Source organism: Camellia sinensis, chromosome 3, assembly GCF_055761805.1.
Source record: "Camellia sinensis isolate YWXY chromosome 3, ASM5576180v1, whole genome shotgun sequence".
In the NCBI taxonomy this organism is placed as follows: domain Eukaryota; kingdom Viridiplantae; phylum Streptophyta; class Magnoliopsida; order Ericales; family Theaceae; genus Camellia; species Camellia sinensis.
The window spans coordinates 137,110,147-137,130,187 of NC_138963.1; the positions used below are offsets into that span (position 1 = coordinate 137,110,147).

The following is a 20,041-nucleotide window of genomic DNA, read 5'->3' on the forward strand; positions in this document are numbered from 1 at the left end:
ATCTTAATTTTCTATTAACATTCAGTTATTAAAATAAAATAAAATAAAAAAGGAGGAAGTTATTCATGCTAATTTTATGACCAAAATGTTCATCGAAAGTCAATTTAAGACCCTAATGTTTGAATTATTTTCTTAAAGCCCCTCGGTTACTTTAATTAATTCGAATCTTGTCGGTTAGCATTACCATTTTATTTTTATCAAAACAGGAATTTTCCTAGCCGAATTAGGTTACCAAACCTAATTTAATTCTACATAAGTTACATGTATTTAACTCCAAGCCCCCATCCTTTAATTAAATTCAAAACTTACCCCAAACTACTTGTACCTTGTACCTTGAAGTACCATCAATCTTGTAATATATATACATGTATACACTTTGGAGAGTGTGTCCTAGAGCCAAAAATTGATAAAATAATAACCCCATCACCCTTTCCAAGGGCCGGCCACCATAGGGACCATTTTCAAAGTCTTTGATCATGATATTCTAGGAAATCCAAGACCTAGTACCCTAGACCTAGGATGGTGTTTCCAACACTAGTTTCCTTTCAACTAGGAGCCAACCAAATGTTGCCTAATCCTATGATTTAACTCCCAAATCACTTCTATCCCATTAGATTCCAAGCAAGATCCTAACATTTCCATCCTTTTCCAACTAGAGGGCTTTTAGGACATTTTACCTTAAAATTTGCCTATAAATACCAACCTCTCCTAAGCTTGGCAAGCACAAATAACACACACACACAAATTCAGCTAGAGAGAGGGAGGAGAGCAAGAGAGCGAAGTCTAGAAGAGAAGAAGGAGGAAGAAGAGAGCTTCTTGTGCAAAGCTTAGTAGGTAAGCCACAAACACAACCTTCTCTTTCATTTTCCCTTTTTTTTCAATACATATTTCTAAGGGTTATAAATAATGTTTTCAAATCTTTTATTACTGAGTTCTTATGTTAAAAATGCTAAGGGTTGAGTATTGATTTTATCTCTCTTGTATTTTCTCCATTTTGGCACAAAACCATCTTCTTTTGTACCAATCTCTCGACTTTTCAAGAGCACTCCTTCAAAAAAAATTTATTAGTTAAACATGTGATAGTTAGTATATTTTCTTCACAAAAGAAATGAAACTTTCCCTTGGTGGAACCCATTTTTCATAAATCTTCTTATTTTGGGCAAAGAACCTTAGAATCTGCTTTTTCAGCCCACTTCCAGAAATTCTATAAAAATGTACAAAATTATTCTGACCTCTGTTTTACGTCAAAACCTTCCTTAAGGAGTTAGCTTTCAACTAAAATTGGTTTCATCGAAAAACATTAAGCCGTTTGCAAGAAAATCAATTTTTCGTAACGGTCGACGGATCTGGACAGCACCGGCATATTTTCTAAATAACTTAGAACCTGGAAAAGCAACTGTCATGACCCGAACCCGCCCCTATGGGTTAAGGACATGACCGGGCAGTAATCCTGAGATTACCTACAGCCTCCAACCAAAACAAACGTAACTCAACGGAGTAAAGGGGCCAAACGGAAGCAATAATTAAAAACTTTGTCCATAGAGCCGTGCTTATATGCACTTCAAAACATACCATACACATATACGTTAATAACCCACAACAAAGTACAGTACCATGAAATCCTTTACAGACAGGATCAGCTAAACTAAGTCAACCCATAACAAAACTATATACAGATATACACAAAGTCCTCGCCAACAAGACAAAATATAAATACAAAACAAAAGTAGCGAAGTCTGGTCTCGTGCGTGAGACGCAAGGCTGACTCTCCAAAACTCATGTTGTTCCTAGCAGACTTCACTGGGGCTGCGTTTGGACTTCTCTTGGCTCACCTACAAACACATAAATGAGCGTGAGCAATAGTCCAGTGAATAATATCAAATACAGAAATTACATAATCATGTAGAACAACATGTTACAAACGGCCTTAGGCCCAATTCATATTTCTATTTAACAGGCATATAACTATACGAAAACCAAATTAAGTGGCAGTAGTTCGAAACATTATGGTCCTTGGCCACTTCAGATTTCCATTCATGTCAAAACGGCCTTCGGCCCATTCATTTCTGTCAAAATGGCCTTCGGCCCATTCATTTCTGTCAAAACAGCGTTTGGCCCATACATTCGTGTCAAACGGCCTTCGGCCCGCTCATTCATGTCGAAACGACCGTAGGTCCATTCATATATATCAAAACAACCTTCTGTCCACTCATTTCTATCAGAACGACCTTCGATCCATTCATTTCTGTCAAAACGACCTTCGGTCCATTCATTTGTATCAAAACGACTTTAGGTTCATTAATTTCTATCAAAACGACCTTAGGTCCATTTATTTATATCAAAACGACCTTAGGTCCATTTATTCGTTCATGTCAGACTTTTGTCCACAATCCCATTTAGCAAGTCATAAAGCTTATAAGGGAATAACCAATTGGACATTAACAAGCTATCAATTATCGATATTACTCACAGTGATCAGCTTGTGGATTTGCCTTGGAGCTTGACCCTAGACATTTCATGAACACAAAAGGGTCACTAATAGTTCAATCCGTTCTTCAATTCACATATTCCTCTTTAGGCTTTATTCTTATCTCATTAACTCATTTACAATGTTTAACACATGCCTAAGAGTGGTTACAAGTGAAAGAGAATGGAAAACGAAACACAGAATGCATGAACAAAATTTCAGAAAACAGGGTCCCCGCTCGAGCGGACCCAAAAGGCCTGCAAAAGTACTGATTACTTCAAAATTACGCTCGAGCGTGAGTTAGGGCGCTCGAGCGGAAGGCCTGTCTACAAAAGCTCCCCGCTCGAGCGTGAAATATCCCGCTTGAGCGGACATCCAACTCTGCAAAAAGTGCTGGGAGCACAATTTTCCCGCTCGAGCGGCAGTCACCCCGCTCGAGCGGACATCAAAAATCTGGGTTTTCCAGATTAAGTTCTTGAGCTCCAATTCAATTTTTAACCAACAAATCATGCATGTTATGGCCCAATTCCCAAATATAATCATACCAACATGATGTAAACCCCAAATCACAACCCAATAGAGCTCAATTCACAAATAATTCACATGCATGGCCCAATCTCCCATCAAACTCATCACCAATACATCTCATTCAAGCATGCAAAGCTCACCCTTTCATGATCCACTCTTGCATGTAAGAAATACACATTATTCACAACTTATTTGGTGAAGAAATGGTCATGCACATGGATTTCATTCAAACTTCTACATAGATTACACAATCAAGCTCAAACATGGAAACCTATAGCAATTGTTTACATGCATGCTTCAATTAACTTGAAATCCAACATATACAACTCAATTCCATTACTTTCAAACTAATTCATGCTCTTGACCATCTATTAAACTTGAATTCACAAGATGATGACTATAAATGCATGAATCGCTCACCAAGGAGCTTTAATCTTCCCAATTTAGGAATACTTGAGCTTAATCTCCAAAAGGTCCAAGTCTTGAACCACAAATGCACAATTCTCTCCTCCCTCTCTCTAATAGCCGGCTCTCTCTCCCTTTCTCAAGGTTTGATCAGCCAAAATGAGGTCATAGGAGAGAATGGGAAGTGTAGTGCTCGAATACAACAAACCCCACTAGCCACAATTAAAAAATATTAAATAGTTTGAGCACAATGTCATTAAATAAATCATTTTAATCTGACCCAAATCAATTTTCAATTAAATTTCACCATAAGCTCTAAAAATTACGCTAATTACAATGGCATAATCAATTTCCTGTTTTGGGGCCGATAAGGCCCTCAATTTAATTTCCAAAGTAGATTATTCAAACAGATATTCCTACGGTGAACAGATAGAACTTCAAAATCACATATATTCACATAATGGCACATAAAATCATGCTAAACACATAATCATACTCAATTTAAGGACCAATTAGCATACTACGAAACAGGGGTATCACAGCAACCCCATTTCCGAAATATGTTCTAGAAACTAGATCAAATTCCCTACGAACCATAGGAAGACCAAGTCCGGTAGAGGATCTAAAATAGACCTTTCATTTTAATCTTTATGCGATACTAAATTTGAAAATTTCGTTATGTGTGGATGTTTTATACCCTTGAGTTCATGAGATTGCTTATTAGCTTATGATCATATCTTGGCATGATATTATATGTGTTGTGGTTATGTTATTTACCTTTATCATCTTAAGAATGCATGCTTACATGGATATTATTGTCTTATAAGTTGGACTAACCTTGATTTAAAACATTTAATTCAACGGGAAACCTAATTGGGAGGGTATTGGGTTTTCGAGCACTTGATTAATGAAAAAGATAAGAATATACGATATATGGATTGTTGGGATGCGTTCCCTATTTGAAAGTTAAAGTCTTGCGCAAGTGGTTTTCGAAACCCTTGAACGGAGCGATTGTATTCGGACCCTAGGTGGTTTGGTGTAAGGAGGGATTCGGGCAAGGCCCTATTTTACCGTCTCTTTTGAGGTCTTGCAGTTGGCACTACGCGGTACATAACCGTTGGTAGGCATCCGAGGTTAGTTTTGCAACAAAGCAACAAAAGAGGGGGCATACCGAATAATCTACGTCCGATTCTTGGGGTTGGGAGGATGAAATCTCTTTGGAGGATTTTTAGTTGCAAACAACCTAACTTAACCCTTTATTTATTTAATTGAGTATTATGCTTTATTACTTGATGTTATAACGGTGATTGTGTATTGGACTGGAAAAAAGGGGTAGGGCGTGTGTATGTTTACTGGGCATTCAAAGCTCACACCGTATCATGCCAAGTGACGAAGCGGAACTCATAGCTAGAGACGATGAGCCCGAAACTTTTGAAGACTTTTGGCTATCCTAGAAAAATTAGAAGTTTCTTTTTGAATGTTTTGTAAAGACTCATTTGGAGACTTAAGCTTTCTTCTGGAATGTAATGTAATGGAACCATCTTTTGGGTTATATATTGTGATTGTTATGTATTTATATTCTATGTAAGAACATTATCGTTGCTTATGAGACCTTGTGTCAGTACCTTTTAAGATCTGTCAAAAGGGTAGTGCGTTGTCTAAGAAAGCTGGACGAAGGGAGGCTAATTTGACTCCTCCGGCGATCTGGGATCTTACTTGGTTATTGACCATAGGACTCATTAGTGACTCTCCCTTGACTGCAACCAATAGTGTAGAACTGGGGCGTCACAACTTGGTATTAGAGCCTAGGTTCAACCCTTAATCCTCGCAACCCTATACGCAACTCTAGAAGCCCTTACCCCTTATCTTATTTTATTCTATCACGCTATTATAAAAAGATTGACTAATAAAAAAAAATCTTTCCCACCTTAAGATGTCATCGGGAGGCTACGTCAGTACCGACTTGTGGGGTGTTTTCCGTATGCAAGGAAGGAGGGCCATGTTTGTCAGCCCCTACTTTAGCCGCTGACGCTATGAAATCACCGCCGAGGAAATGATCAAGACCGAGATATGTAAGGTGGAGGTGGAGTACACCCGCTATACGAGGGCGCAGAAGAGGTCTTTGGTGTGGCGCCGCCGACAAGTTCTGAGTCGGGTAGCAAAGAAGGCGATCCGAATGGAGCAAGATGAACAGAGAATGGACTCCTTGATACACTGAGCTTTGACCACCATAGCACCGACTCAGGCTGAAAGCCACGAATCTTGTCATCACGGGCTAGGCGACAATCAACCAATGGATATGGAGCATCCACTAGAGCAGCAAGGAGCAAACCCAGCCTACCCTATCGAGGTGTCATCTGATCACAATCCTCCCGTACCAATGTACCCCCCCCGGCTCTCCGGACCAAGCCACCGACTCCGCTGATGAAGACCCAGAAGAAGACTTTGATTGGTAGGGAAACGAGAACGAAATCGAGGGATGGTAAAACTAGACTTTTGTAAGACCCACTGATGAGGATCCTTAGAATAAGATAACCTGAACTTGTAATGCGTAGATGCTCTTTAAATGTAACTCCAATATAGGAGCCCTTTTGTAATGATGCCTATTATAATATATGAATGATGTGTTGATCTATGTTATTGACAGTTACTTGCTTTAGTGCACCCTAAGGAAACTGAACCTTTATTTCAAATCTAAGTAGTAATATTTTCTCAAACTGGAAACCAACTCATCATATGCCATGAACAGAACGGTGGACACGCGAGCTAATGGCTATACCGAAACAAGCAACAATGCACGAAACCATCTCGGAAATCAACACGGACCCATCCCCGCAGGGGCTAACATCCCTGATAACCTAGGTCATCAAATTTTGGAGGAGCTAGGGCAATTAAGGAACAATCGGCAGAATGAGAGGACTCGACTCTTTTCTGAGTTTCGGAAGCAGAGGCCCCAAAGTTCACAGGCGTACCAGACCCGAAGGTAGTTGAAAATTGGCTCTGGCAGATAGAGAAAATGCTAGACACTATGGGCATAACCGAGGCCGCTGATAGAATAGCTTTGGCAGTATTCGAGCTTGATGATGAGGCAGACCATTGGTGGGAGTTGATCAAGAACACTCGTGATGTAGCGAGCCTATCATGGAACCAGTTCAGGGAACTATTCCTAAATAAATATTTCCCAAGTACCATCCGCCGATAACGAGTCAAGGAATTCCAAAACCCTGGAGCAAGGAAATATGACCGTGACCCAGTATGCTGCAAAATTTGAAAAGCTAGCCCGATATGCAACCAGATACGTAGCAAATAATGAAGAGAAAGCAAGGATGTTCGAGTGGGGACTGGACCTTACAATCAGGGGAAGAGTTCTTCCGCAACGACTCCCCTCATATGCCAAGGTGCTGGAAACGGCATTAGAATCTGAAAGGGAAGTGAACGACGCCAGGAAGGTTTGGAACAAGAGAAAAGGGAGTCAGGCATCTATTGGACCTCAGAGGATCCAGAGATGAAGCATAACCTCAAAGCCCTACTCCACACCACAACCACAACAGCAACGACAGCAACCGCAACAACAGATCCAGAGAGAAGGCTACCAACAAAGGCCGGTGGGACAAATCCAGTGCTTTCATTGCCAGCAATTAGGGCACAAAAAAAGCGAATGCCCCCAGCTCCTCCATCGGGATACCAAAGAGGAGGTTCTGGAGCAAATGCCCAGGCATTCGGTAGGCAGAGGCCTTAGATAAATAAGACAGGATCTACCGGGCAGCAGCACCAGAAGAGTGGAGAAACTCAGAACGCCAAGACCAGCGGCAACCAGAAGGCAGCCGGTAGAGTCTTTGCCCTGCAAGAGAAAGAAGTGGAACCGTCCGTAATTGATGGTAATTTAGTACTATGCAATTCTTGGGTGCATGTTTTATTTGATACCAGTGCATCACATTCTTTCATATCCTCTGCTTGTGCTAAGTCATTAGAACTTATATGTGAACCTTTAGCAACTGCCTTAAGTGTAATGTCACCTATGGAAGGATGCGTTCGGGTAGGATCGATCTGTAAGGACTATAAGATAGGGATGACGGAACTATGCTTAACTTGCGACCTTCGTGTCATGGAAATGCCAGACTTCGATATTATTTTGGGCATGGACTGGTTGTCCGCCCACCGAGCGGTGATCGACTATCGTCAGAAGAAAGTGGAAGCTCAACGCAAGATGGAACACGTTTCCAGTTTAAGGGGGATAGACAAGACCCCATGGTTTCAACAAAACATCAGACACAGTGGCGCGATCAACTTGCAGGTAGGACAGCAAGCCTGATTCTAAATGAGGAAGACCAAGGAGAAATAGAACTTCCGCGCATAGGATGCGATTATGCAGATATATTTCCTACGGAATTACCAGGATTGCCGCCAACTTGAGAAGTAGACTTTAACATCGAGCTACAGCCTGGAACTACCCCGATATCCATGGCTCCGTATCGTATGGCACCAACAGAACTATGAGAATTGAAGACACAGTTACAGGAATTGCTCGAGAAAGGATTCATTAGGCCAAGTACTTCGCCATGGGGAGCACCCGTGTTGTTTGCTAAAAAAAAGGATGGATCGTTGAGGCTATGCATCGATTATCGTCAACTCAATCGAGTCACGATTAAGAACCGGTACCCACTTCCAAGGATTGATGACCTTTTTGACCAACTTAAAGGCTTAAGGTGCTATTCAAATATTGATCTCAGGTCAGGTTACCATCAACTACGAGTCAAGGAGGAGGATATACCAAAGACTGCCTTTCGTACTAGATATGACCACTATGAGTTTGTAGTAATGCCCTTCGGACTAACCAATGCACCAACAGTATTCATGAGCCTAATGAATAAGATTTTTAGACCATACCTTGACCAGTTTGTAGTAGTGTTCATTGATGACATCTTGGTATATTCAAGGTCTGAAGAAGAACATGAGCAACATTTAAGGACTGTCCTTCAAGTTCTTAGGGATAATCGGTTATATGCCAAGGCGAGTAAATGTGAGTTCCGGTTAAATGAAGTAAAGTTCTTAGGGAAAGTGGTATCAGAGAATGGGATTGTGGTGGATCCAACCAATGTAGAGGCAGTATTAGATTGGAGGCAACCAAGGACCGTGTCAGAAATCCGCAGTTTCTTAGGATTGGCCGGTTATTACCGGAGGTTCATCCAAGATTTCTCCAAACTAGCTAAACCAATGACTCATTTAACGCAAAAGAGAGTAAAATACGAGTGGGACGAAGCTTGCGAAAAATCCTTCCAAGAGCTAAAGAAGAGGTTAGCTAGTGCACCAATTTTGACCATCCCAGAACGAGAAGGGGGGTACACTGTGTATTGCGATGCATCTAAAGAAGGATTAGGTTGCGTGCTCATGCAAAATGGAAAGGAAGTCGCGTATGGATCCAGGCAGTTAAAACCTTACGAGCGCAACTACCCCACACATGACTTGGAGTTAGCAGCCGTAGTTTTTGCCCTAAAGCAGTGGTAACATTACCTGTACGGGGAACAATTTGAGATTTTCACAGATCACAAGAGTCTGAAGTATCTATTCACACAGAAGGACCTTAACTTGAGACAGAGACGATGGATGGAGCATCTCGAAGATTTCCAGTTCACTATCTCATATCACCCCGGTAAAGCCAATGTAGTAGCAGATGCTCTAAGTCGCAAGAGTAGAGGGATGATGGCTAAGATCTCCATCAAGGAATGGGATATGGTTAAGACACTCAATGAGTTCAGGATCCAAGTAGAATCTCAAGATACAAGAGCACATCTTAGTGCGCAGAAGGTGATGCGTAAGTTGATAAATGAGGTCATGGAGGCCCAGAAGCACGATCAAGAAGTAGCCTACATCAAGGGACGTCTGGAATCAGGAGAGCCCATGCCCGATTGGGTAATTCACCCCAATGAGAGTTTAAGATACCAAGGCAGATTGTTTGTACCAAGTGATGAGTTACTTAGAGAAAAGGTACTGAAGGAATGTCATCATTCTGCATTTGCGGTACATCCAGGAGGGACTAAAATGTACCAAGATTTGAAGAGGCAGTACTGGTGGAATGGAATGAAGAAGGAAGTGGCTAAATTTGTAGCAAAATGTCTAACCTGCCAACAAGTGAAGGCGTAACATCAGAAACCGGGGAGAATGTTGCAACCTCTACCGATAGCCGAATGGAAGTGGGAGTACGTGACGATGGACTTTGTGACGGGGTTGCCTAGGTCACCTAGAGGGCGCGATGCTATATGGGTAATAGTGGACGCCTCACCAAGTCAGCACATTTCTTACCCTATAAGATGATCGACACTTTAGAGTCTATGTGCAGGCTCTACATTGGGGAGATCATTCGACAACATGGAATTCCGGTATTTATTGTGTCAGATCGTGATCCATGATTCACCTCTCGATTTTGGAGAAGCCTGTAGGAAGCTCTTGGTACTGAGTTATGTTTGAGCACCGCCTTTCACCCACAGACAGATGGACAATCGGAGCGCACTATCCAGACACTCGAAGACATGTTGAGAGCTTGCGCAATGGATTTTCAAGGAAGTTGGGAACGACACCTACCCCTAGTTGAATTCGCCTACAACAACAACTTTCAAGCTAGCATCGGTATGGCACCTTTTGAAGCATTATACGGACAACCTTACAGATCGCCGACTTGTTGGACGGAAGTGGGTGATGCAAATCTGATAGGACCCGAACTTGTTCTAGAAACTACTGAGAAGGTCAAATTGATCTGACAACGGTTAAAGACTGCCCAAGACCGTCAAAGAAATTATGCAGACAGGAGGAGAAGACCATTGATGTTTGAAGTAGGCAACCACGTGTTCTTAAAGGTGCAACCTAGGCGTGGAGTCGTACGTTTTGGGAGAAAAGGGAAGCTGTCACCACGATATATTGGGCCTTTTGAGGTACTGGAAAGAGAGGGCGAAGTAGCATATAGACTAGCTCTACCTCCACAGTTAGCAGGGATACACAACGTCTTCCATGTATCTATGTTGAGAAAATACATTGCTGACCCGACGCACGTCCTTAAATGGGAGGAGATCAGTCTTGACAAAGATATTACGTTTAAAGAAGGCTCGGTAGCAATACAGGATCGTCGAGAAAAGAACCTTAGAGGCAAGACGGTTCACTTGGTGAAAGTGCTATGGCGTCATCGGGGAATTGAGGAATCTACTTGGGAACGCCAGGATTTGGTGAAGGCAAACTACCCTGAGCTTTTCGAAGGCAGTATGTAGTTAAATTTCGAGGACGAAATTGTTTTAAGGGGGATAGGTTGTGAAGCCCCTGAAATATGTATTCACTTTTAAGACCCTAATGTTTGAATTATTTTCTTAAAGCCCCTCGGTTACTTAAATTAATTCGAATCTTGTCGATTAGCATTACCATTTTATTTTTATCAAAACAAGAATTTCCCTAGCCGGATTAGGTTACCTAACCTAATTTAATTCTACATAAGTTACGTGTATTTAACTCCAAGCCCCCACCCTTTAATTAAATTCAAAACTTACCCCAAACTAGTACTTGTACCTTGCACCTTGAAGTACCATCAATCTTGTAATATATATATACATGTATACACCTTGGAGAGTGTGTCCTAGAGCCAAAAATTGATAAAATAGTAACCCCATCACCCTTCCCAAGGGCCGGCCACCATAGAGAGAAGTAAGGAACCATTTTCAAAGTCTTTGATCATGATATTGGCCCTGTTTGGTAGAGCTGTGGGAAAGTGCTTATAGCTTATGCCTCAACAGCTTATAGCTTATAACTTTCAGCTTAAGCTGATTTCCAGCTTATTCTTAAAGCATCTCCTGCCCCACTTAAAGAATAAGCTGATTTCTGACTTCCAAAAAGCTATAAGCCATAAGCTATAAACTATAAGCTAAACTAAACACATCAAAATAACTTAAATTAAGCTGAAAGTTGAAATAAGCTGTAATTAAGCTCGGCCAAACAGGCACATTCTAGGAAATCCAAGGCCTAGTACCCTAGACCTAGGATGGTGTTTCCAACACTAGTTTCCTTTCAACTAGGAACCAACCAAATGTTGCCTAATCCTATGATTTAACTCCCAAATCACTCCTATCCCATTAGATTCCAAGAAAGATCCTAACCTTTCCATCCTTTTCCAGCTAGAGGGCTTTTAGGACATTTTACCTCAAAATTTGCCTATAAATACCAACCTCCCCTAAGCTTAGCAAGCACAAATAACACACACACACACACACACATTCGGCTAGAGAGAAGGAGGAGAGCAAGAGAGAGATGTCTAGAAGAGAAGAAGGAGGAAGAAGAGAGCTTCTTGTGCAAAGCTTAGTAGGTAAGCCACAAACACAACTTTCTCTTTCATTTTTCCTTTTTTTTTCAATACATGTTTCTAAGGGTTCTAAATAATGTTTTCAGATATTTTATTACTGAGTTCTCATGTTAAAAATACTAAGGGTTGAGTATTGATTTCATCTCTCTTGTATTTTCCCCATTTTGGAACAAAACCATCTTCTTTTGTACCAATCTCTCGACTTTTCAAGGGCACTCCTTCAAACAAATTTTCTGAGTTAAACATGTGATAGTTAGTATATTTTCTTCACAAAAGAAATGAAAATTTCCCTTGTTGGAACCCCTTTTTCATAAATCTTCTTGTTTTGGGCAAAGCACCTTAAAATCTGTTTTTGCAGCCCACTTCTAGAAATTCTAGAAAAATGTAAAAAATTATTCTTGACCTCTATTTTATGTGAAAACCTTCCTTAAGGAGTTAGCTTTCAACTAAAATTGGTTTCATCGAAAAACATTAAACGGTTTGCAAGAAAATCAATATTTCGTAACGGTCGATGGATCTAGACAGAATCTGGACAACACCAACATATTTTCTAAATGACTTAGAACCTGGAAAAGCAACCCCATTTCCAAAAAATGTTCTAGAAACTAGATTAAGTTCCCTACGAACCATAGGAAGACCAAGTCCGGTGGAGGATCTAAAATAGACCTTTCATTTTAATCTTTATGCGATACTAAATCTGAAAATTTCGTTATGTGTGGATGTTTTATACCCTTGAGTTCATGAGATTGCTTATTAGCTTATGATCATATCTTGGCATGATATTATATGTGTTGTGGTTATGTTATTTACCCATCTCATCTTAAGAATGCATGCTTACATGGATATTATTGTCTTATAAGTTGGACTAACCTTGATTTAAAACATTTAATTCAACGGGAAACCTAATTGGGAGGGTATTGGGTTTTTGAGCACTTGAGTAATGAAAAAGATGAGAATATGTGATATATAGATTGTTGGGATGCATTCCCTATTTGAAATTTAAAGTCTTGCGCAAGTGGTTTTCGAAACCCTTGAACGGAGCGGTTGTATTCAGACCCTAGGTGGTTTGGTGTAAGGAGGGATTCGGGCAAGGCCCTATTTTATCGTCTCTTTTGAGGCCCTACGGTTGGCGTTACGCGGTACATAACCGTTGGTAGGCATCCGAGGTTAGTTCGGCAACAAAACAGCAAAAGAGGGGGCATACCGAATAATCCGCGTCCGATTCTTGTGGTTGGGAGGACGAAATCTCTTTGGGGGATTTCTAGTTGCTAAAAGCCTAACTTAACCCTTTATTTATTTAATTGAGTATGATGCTTTATTACTTGATATTATAATGGTGATTATGTATTGGACTGGGAAAAATGGGTAGGGTGTGTGTGTGTTTGCTGGGCATTCAAAGCTCACAGCGTATCATGCCAAGTGACGAAGCAGAACTCATAGCTAGAGGCGATGAGCCCGAAACTTTCGAGGACTTTTGGCTATCCTAGAAAAATTAGAAGTTTCTTTTTGGATGTTTTGTAAAGACTCATTTGGAGACTTAAGCTTTCTTCTGGAATGTAATGTAATGGAACCATCTGTTGGGTTATATATTGTGATTGTTATGTATTTATATTCTATATAAGAACATTATCGTTGCTTATGAGACCTTGTGTCAGTACCTTTTAAGATCTGTCAAAAGGGCAGTGCGTTGTCTAAGAAAGCTGGACTTAGAAGGGAGGCTAATTTGACTCCTCAGGCGATCTGGGATCTTACTTGGTTATTGACCATAGGACTCATTAGTGACTCTCCCTTGACTGCAACCAATAGTGTAGAACCGGGGCGTCACAACTTGGTATAAGAGCCTAGGTTCAACCCTTAATCCTCGCAACCCTATACGCAACTCTAGAAGCCCTTACCCCTTATCTTATTTTATTCTATCATGCTATTATAAAAAGATTGACTAATAAAAAAAAATCTTTCCCACCTTAGGATATCATCGGGAGGCTACGTCAGTACCGACTCGTGGGGTGTTTTCCATATGCATGGAAGGAGGGCCATGTTTGTCAGCCCCTACTTTAGCTGCCGACGCTGTGAAATCACCACCGAGGAAATGATCAAGACCGAGATACGTAAGGTGGAGGCGGAGTACACCCGCTATACGAGGGCGCAGAAGAGGTCTTTGGTGCGGCGCCGCCTACAATTTCTGAGCCGGGCAGCAAAGAAGGTGATTCGAATGGAGCAAGATGAACAGAGGATGGACTCCTTGATACACCAAGCTTTGACCACCATAGCACCGACTCAGGCTGAAAGCCACGAATCTTGTTATCACGGGCCATGCGACAATCAACCAATGGATATGGAGTATCCACCAGAGCAGTAAGGAGCAAACCCAGCCTACCCTGTTGAGGTGTCATCTGATCGCAATCCTCCCGTACCAATGTACCCCCCCCCGGTCTCCGGACCAAGCCACCGACTCCGCTGATGAAGACCCAGAAGAAGACTTTGATTGGTCGGGAAGCGAGAACTAAATTGAGGGATAGTAAAACTAGACTTTTGTAAGACCCGCTGATGGGGATCCTTAGAATAAGATAACCTGAACTTGTAATGCGTAGATGCTCTTTAAATGTAACTCCGATATAGGAGCCCTTTTGTAATGATGCCTATTATAATATATGAATGATGTGTTGATCTATGTTATTGACTGTTACTTGCTTTAGAGCACCCTAAGGAAACTGAACCTTTATTTCAAATCTAAGTAGTAATATTTTCTCAAACTGGAAACCAACTCATCACATGCCATGAACAGAATGGTGGACACGCGAGCTAATGACTATACCGAAACAAGCAACAATGTATGAAACCATCCCAGAAATCAACACGGACCCATCCCCGATAACCTAAGTCATCAAATTTTGAAGGAGCTAGGGCAATTAAGGAACAATCGGCAGAATGAGAGGACTCGACTCTTTTCTGAGTTTCGGAAGCAGAGGCCCCAAAGTTCACAGGCGTACCAGACCCGAAGGTAGTTGAAAATTGGCTCCGGCAAATAGAGAAAATGCTAGACACTATGGGCATAACCAAGGCCGCTTGATGATGAGGCTAACCAATGGTGGGAGTTGATCACGAACACTCATGACATAGTGAGCCTATCATGGAACTAGTTCAGGGAACTATTCCTAAATAAATATTTCCCAAGTACCATCCGTCGATAACGAGTCAAGGAATTCCAAAACCTGGAGCAAGGAAATATGACTGTGACCTAGTATGCTGTAAAATTTGAAGAGCTAGCCCGATACGTAACCAGATACGTAGCAAATGATGAAGAGAAAGCAAGGATGTTCGAGTGGGGACTGGACCTTACAATCAGGGTAAGAGTTCTTTCGCAATGACTCCCCTCATATGCTGAGGTGCTGGAAACGGCATTAGAATCTGAAAGGGAAGTGAACGACGCCATGAAGGCTTGGAACAAGAGAAAAGGGAGTCAGGCGTCTATTGGACCTTAGAGGATCCAGAGAGGAAGCGTAACCTCAAAGCCCTACACCAGACCACAACCACAACAGCAACGACAGCAACCGCAGCAACAGATCCAGAGAGGAGGCTACCAACAAAGGCCGGTGGGACAAATCCAGTGCTTTTATTGCCAACTATTAGGGCACAAAAAGAGCGGATGCCCCCAGCTCCCTCCATCGGGATACCAAGGAGGAGGTTCTGGAACAAATGCCCAGGCATTAGGTGGGCAGAAGCCTTGGACAAATAAGACAGGATCTACCGGGTAGCAACACCAGAAGAGTGGAGGAACTCAGAACGCCAAGACCAATGGCAACCAAAAGGCAGCCGGCAGAGTCTTTGCCCTGCAAGAGAAAGAAGTGGACCCGTCCATAATTGAGGGTAATTTAGTACTATACAATTCTTGGGTGCATGTTTTATTTTATACCGGTGCATCACATTCTTTCATATCCTCTGCTTGTGCTAAGTCATTAGAACTTATATGTGAATCTTTAGCAACTGTCTTAAGTGTAATGTCACCTATGGAAGGATGCGTTCGGGTAGGATCGATCTGTAAGGACTGTAAGATACGGATGACGGACCTACACTTAACTTGTGATGTTCGTGTCATGAAAATGTCGGACTTCAATATTATTTTGGGCATGGACTGGTTGTCTGCCCACCGAATGGTGATCGAATGTCGTCAGAAGAAATTGGTAGCTCATACGCAAGATGGAACACGTTTCCAGTTTAAGGGGGATAGGCAAGACCTCATGGTTTCAACAAAACATCGGATGCAGTGGCGCGATCAACTTGCGGGTAGGATAGCAAGCCTGATTCTAAATGAGGAAGACCAAGGAGAAATAGAACTTCCGCGCATAGTATGCGATTATGCAGATATATTTCCTACGGAATTACCAGGATTGCTGCCAACCTGAGAAGTAGACTTTAACATCGAGCTACAGCCTGGAACTACCCCGATATCCATGGCTCCGTATCGTATAGCACTAGTAGAACTACGAGAATTGAAGACACAGTTACAGGAATTGCTCGAGAAAGGATTCATTAGGCCAAGTACTTCGCCATGGGGAGCACCCGTGTTGTTTGCTAAAAAGAAGGATGGATCGTTGAGGCTATGCATCGATTATCGTCAACTCAATCGAGTCACGATTAAGAACCGGTACCCACTTCCAAGGATTGATGACCTTTTTGACCAACTTAAAGGCTCAAGGTGCTATTCAAAGATTGATCTCAGGTCAGGTTACCATCAACTACGAGTCAAGGAGGAGGATATACCAAAGACTGCCTTTCGTACTAGATATGACCACTATGAGTTTGTAGTAATGCTCTTCAGACTAACCAATGCACCAACAGTATTCATGAGCCTAATGAATAAGATTTTTAGACCATACCTTGACTAGTTTGTAGTAGTGTTCATTGATGACATCTTGGTATATTCAAGGTCTGAAGAAGAACATGAGCAACATTTAAGGACTGTCCTTCAAGTTCTTAGGGATAATCGGTTATATGCCAAGGCAAGTAAATGTGAGTTCCGGTTAAATGAAGTAAAGTTCTTAGGGCATGTGGTATCAGAGAATGGGATTGTGGTGGATCCAACCAAGGTAGAGGCAGTATTAGATTGGAGGCAACCAAGGACCGTGTCAGAAATCTGCAGCTTCTTAGGATTGGCCGGTTATTACCGGAGGTTCATCCAGGATTTCTCTAAACTAGCTAAACCAATGACTCATTTGACGCAAAAGGGAGTAAAATACGAGTGGGACGAAGCTTGCGAAAAATCCTTCCAAGAGCTAAAGAAGAGGTTAACTAGTGCGCTAATTTTGACCATCCCAGAACGAGAAGGCGGGTACACTGTGTATTGCGATGCGTCTAAAGAAGGATTAGGTTGCGTGCTCATGCAAAATAGAAAGGTAGTCGCGTATGGATCCAGGCAGTTAAAACCTCACGAGCGCAACTACCCCACACATGACTTGGAGTTAGTAGCCGTAGTTTTTGCCCTAAAGCAGTGGCGACATTACCTGTACGGGGAACAATTTGAGATTTTCACTGATCACAAGAGTTTGAAGTATCTATTCACATAAAAGGACCTTAACTTGAGACAGAGACGATGGATGGAGTATCTCGAAGATTTCCAGTTCACTATCTCATATCACCCCGGTAAAGCCAATATAGTAGCAGATGCTCTAAGTCGCAAGAGTAAAGGAATGATGGCTAAGATCTCCGTCAAGGAATGGGATATGGTTAAGACACTCAATGAGTTCAGGATCCAAGTAGAATCTCAAGATACAAGAGCATATCTTAGTGTGCAGAAGGTGATGCCTAAGTTGATGAATGAGGTCATGGAGGCCTAGAAGCACGATCAAGAAGTAGCCTACATCAAGGGACGTCTTGAATCAGGAGAGCCTATGCCCGATTGGGTAATTCACCCCGATGAGAGTTTAAGATACCAAGGCAGATTGTTTGTACCAAGTGACGAGTTACTTAGAGAAAAGGTACTGAAGGAATGTCATCATTCTGCATTTGCGGTACATCCAGGAGGGACTAAAATGTACCAAGATTTGAAGAGGCAATGCTGGTGGAATGGAATAAAGAAGGAAGTGGCTAAATTTGTAGCAAAATGTCTGACCTGCCAACAAGTGAAGGCGGAACATCAGAAACCGGGGGGAATGTTGCAACCTCTACCGATAGCCGAATGGAAGTGGGAGTATGTGACGATGGACTTTGTGACGGGGTTGCCTAGGTCACCTAGAGGGCGCGATGCTATATGGGTAATAGTGGACCACCTCACCAAGTCAGCACATTTCTTACCCTATAAGATGACCGACACTTTAGAGTCTATGTGCAGGCTCTACATTGGGGAGATCATTCGACAACATGGAATTCCGGTATCTATTGTGTCAAATCGTGACCCACGATTCACCTCTCGATTTTGGGGGAGCTTGCAGGAAGCTCTTGGTATTAAGTTATGTTTTAGCACCGCCTTTCACCCACAGACAGATGGACAATCGGAGCGCACTATCCAGACACTCGAAGACATGTTGAGAGCTTCCGCAATGGATTTTCAAGGAAGTTGGGAACGACACCTACCCCTAGTTGAATTCGCCTACAACAACAGCTTTCAAGCTAGCATCGGTATGGCGCTTTTTGAAGCATTATATGGACGACCTTGTAGATCGCCGACTTGTTGGACGGAAGTGGGTGATGCAAATCTGATAGGACCCGAACTTGTTCTAGAAACTACTGAGACGGTCAAATTGTTCCGACAACGGTTAAAGACTGCCCAATACCGTCAAAGAAATTATGCAGACAGGAGGAGAAGACCATTGATGTTTGAAGTAGGCAACCACGTGTTCTTAAAGGTGCAACCTAGGCGTGGAGTCGTACGTTTTGGGAGAAAGGGGAAGTTGTCACCACGATATATTGTGCATTTTGAGGTACTGGAAAGAGAGGGCGAAGTAGCATATAGACTAGCTCTACCCCCGCAGTTAGCAGGGATACACAACGTCTTCTATGTATCTATGTTGAGAAAATACATTGTTGACCCGACGCACATCCTCAAATGGGAGGAGATCAATCTTGACAAAGATATTACGTTTAAAGAAGGACCGGTAGTAATACAGGATCGTTGAGAAAAGAACCTTAGAGGCAAGACGGTTCACTTGGTGAAAGTGCTATGGCGTCATCGGGGAATTGAGGAATCTACTTGGGAACGCCAGGATTTGGTGAAGGCAAACTACCCCGAGCTTTTCGAAGACAGTATGTGGTTAAATTTTGAGGACAAAATTGTTTTAAACCCTGAAATATGTATTCACTTTTAAGACCCTAATGTTTGAATTATTTTCTTAAAGCCCCTCGGTTAGTTGAATTAATTCGAATCTTGTCGATTAGCATTACCATTTTATTTTTATCAAAACAGGAATTTCCCTAGCTGGATTAGGTTACCTAACCTAATTTAATTCTACATAAGTTACGTGTATTTAACTCCAAGCCCCCACCCTTTAATTAAATTCAAAACTTACCCCAAACTAGTACTTGTACCTTGCACGTTGAAGTACCATTAATCTTGTAATATATATATACATGTATATACCTTGGAGAGTGTGTCCTAGAGCCAAAAATTGATAAAATAATAACCCCATCACCCTTCCCAAGGGCCAGCCACCATAGGTAGAACTAAGGAACCATTTTCAAAGTCTTTGATCATGATATTCTAGGATATCCAAGACCTAGTACCCTAGACCTAGGATGGTGTTTCCAACACTAGTTTCCTTTCAACTAGGAACCAACCAAATATTGCCTAATCCTATGATTTAACTCCCAAATCACTCCTATCCCATTAGATTCCAAGCAAGATCCTAACCTTTCCATCCTTTTCCAACTAGAGGGCTTTTAGGACATTTTACCTCAAAATTTGCCTATAAATACCAACCTCCCCTAAGCTTGGCAAGCACAAATAACACACACACACACACACACATTCGGCTAGAGAGAGGGAGGAGAGCAAGAGAAAGAAGTCTAGAAGAGAAGAAGGAGGAAGAAGAGAGCTTCTTGTGCAAAGCTTAGTAGGTAATCCACAAACACAACCTTCTCTTTCATTTTTCCTTTTTTTTCAATACATGTTTCTAAGGGTTCTAAATAATGTTTCAGATCTTTTATTATTGAGTTCTCATGTTAAAAATTCTAAGGGTTGAGTATTGATTTCATCTCTCTTGCATTTTTCCCATTTTGGAACAAAACCATCTTCTTTTGTACCAATCTCTCGACTTTTCAAGAGCACTCCTTCAAAAAAAATTTATGAGTTAAACATGTGATAGTTAGTATAT

At 41.7% G+C, this 20,041-nt stretch overlaps 2 protein-coding genes across 2 annotated transcripts; both read left to right on the plus strand.

The window, feature by feature from the left end:
- The first annotated feature begins 9,657 nt into the window (after nucleotides 1-9,657).
- LOC145821856 (uncharacterized) lies at nucleotides 9,658-10,656 on the plus strand. The gene is made up of 2 exons (XM_082918430.1): nucleotides 9,658-9,777; nucleotides 10,168-10,656. The coding sequence occupies exons 1-2, from the start codon at nucleotides 9,658-9,660 to the stop codon at nucleotides 10,654-10,656; spliced, it is 609 nt and encodes a 202-aa protein (XP_082774556.1).
- Nucleotides 10,657-18,352: 7,696 nt separating this feature from the next.
- On the plus strand, nucleotides 18,353-18,847 carry LOC145821857 (uncharacterized). Its single transcript, XM_082918431.1, has one exon. It carries the CDS (start codon nucleotides 18,353-18,355, stop codon nucleotides 18,845-18,847), a length of 495 nt encoding a protein of 164 aa, XP_082774557.1.
- The last annotated feature ends 1,194 nt before the right edge of the window (nucleotides 18,848-20,041 follow it).

Coding starts and splice junctions, on each gene's coding strand:
- LOC145821856 (XM_082918430.1), top strand. CDS start 9,658: ATGGGTAATAGTGGACGCCTCACCAAGTCAGCACATTTCTTACCCTAT. Junction 9,778..10,167: donor TTCGACAACATGGAATTCCG/GTATTTATTGTG, acceptor CAACGGTTAAAG/ACTGCCCAAGACCGTCAAAG.
- LOC145821857 (XM_082918431.1), top strand. CDS start 18,353: ATGGCGCTTTTTGAAGCATTATATGGACGACCTTGTAGATCGCCGACT.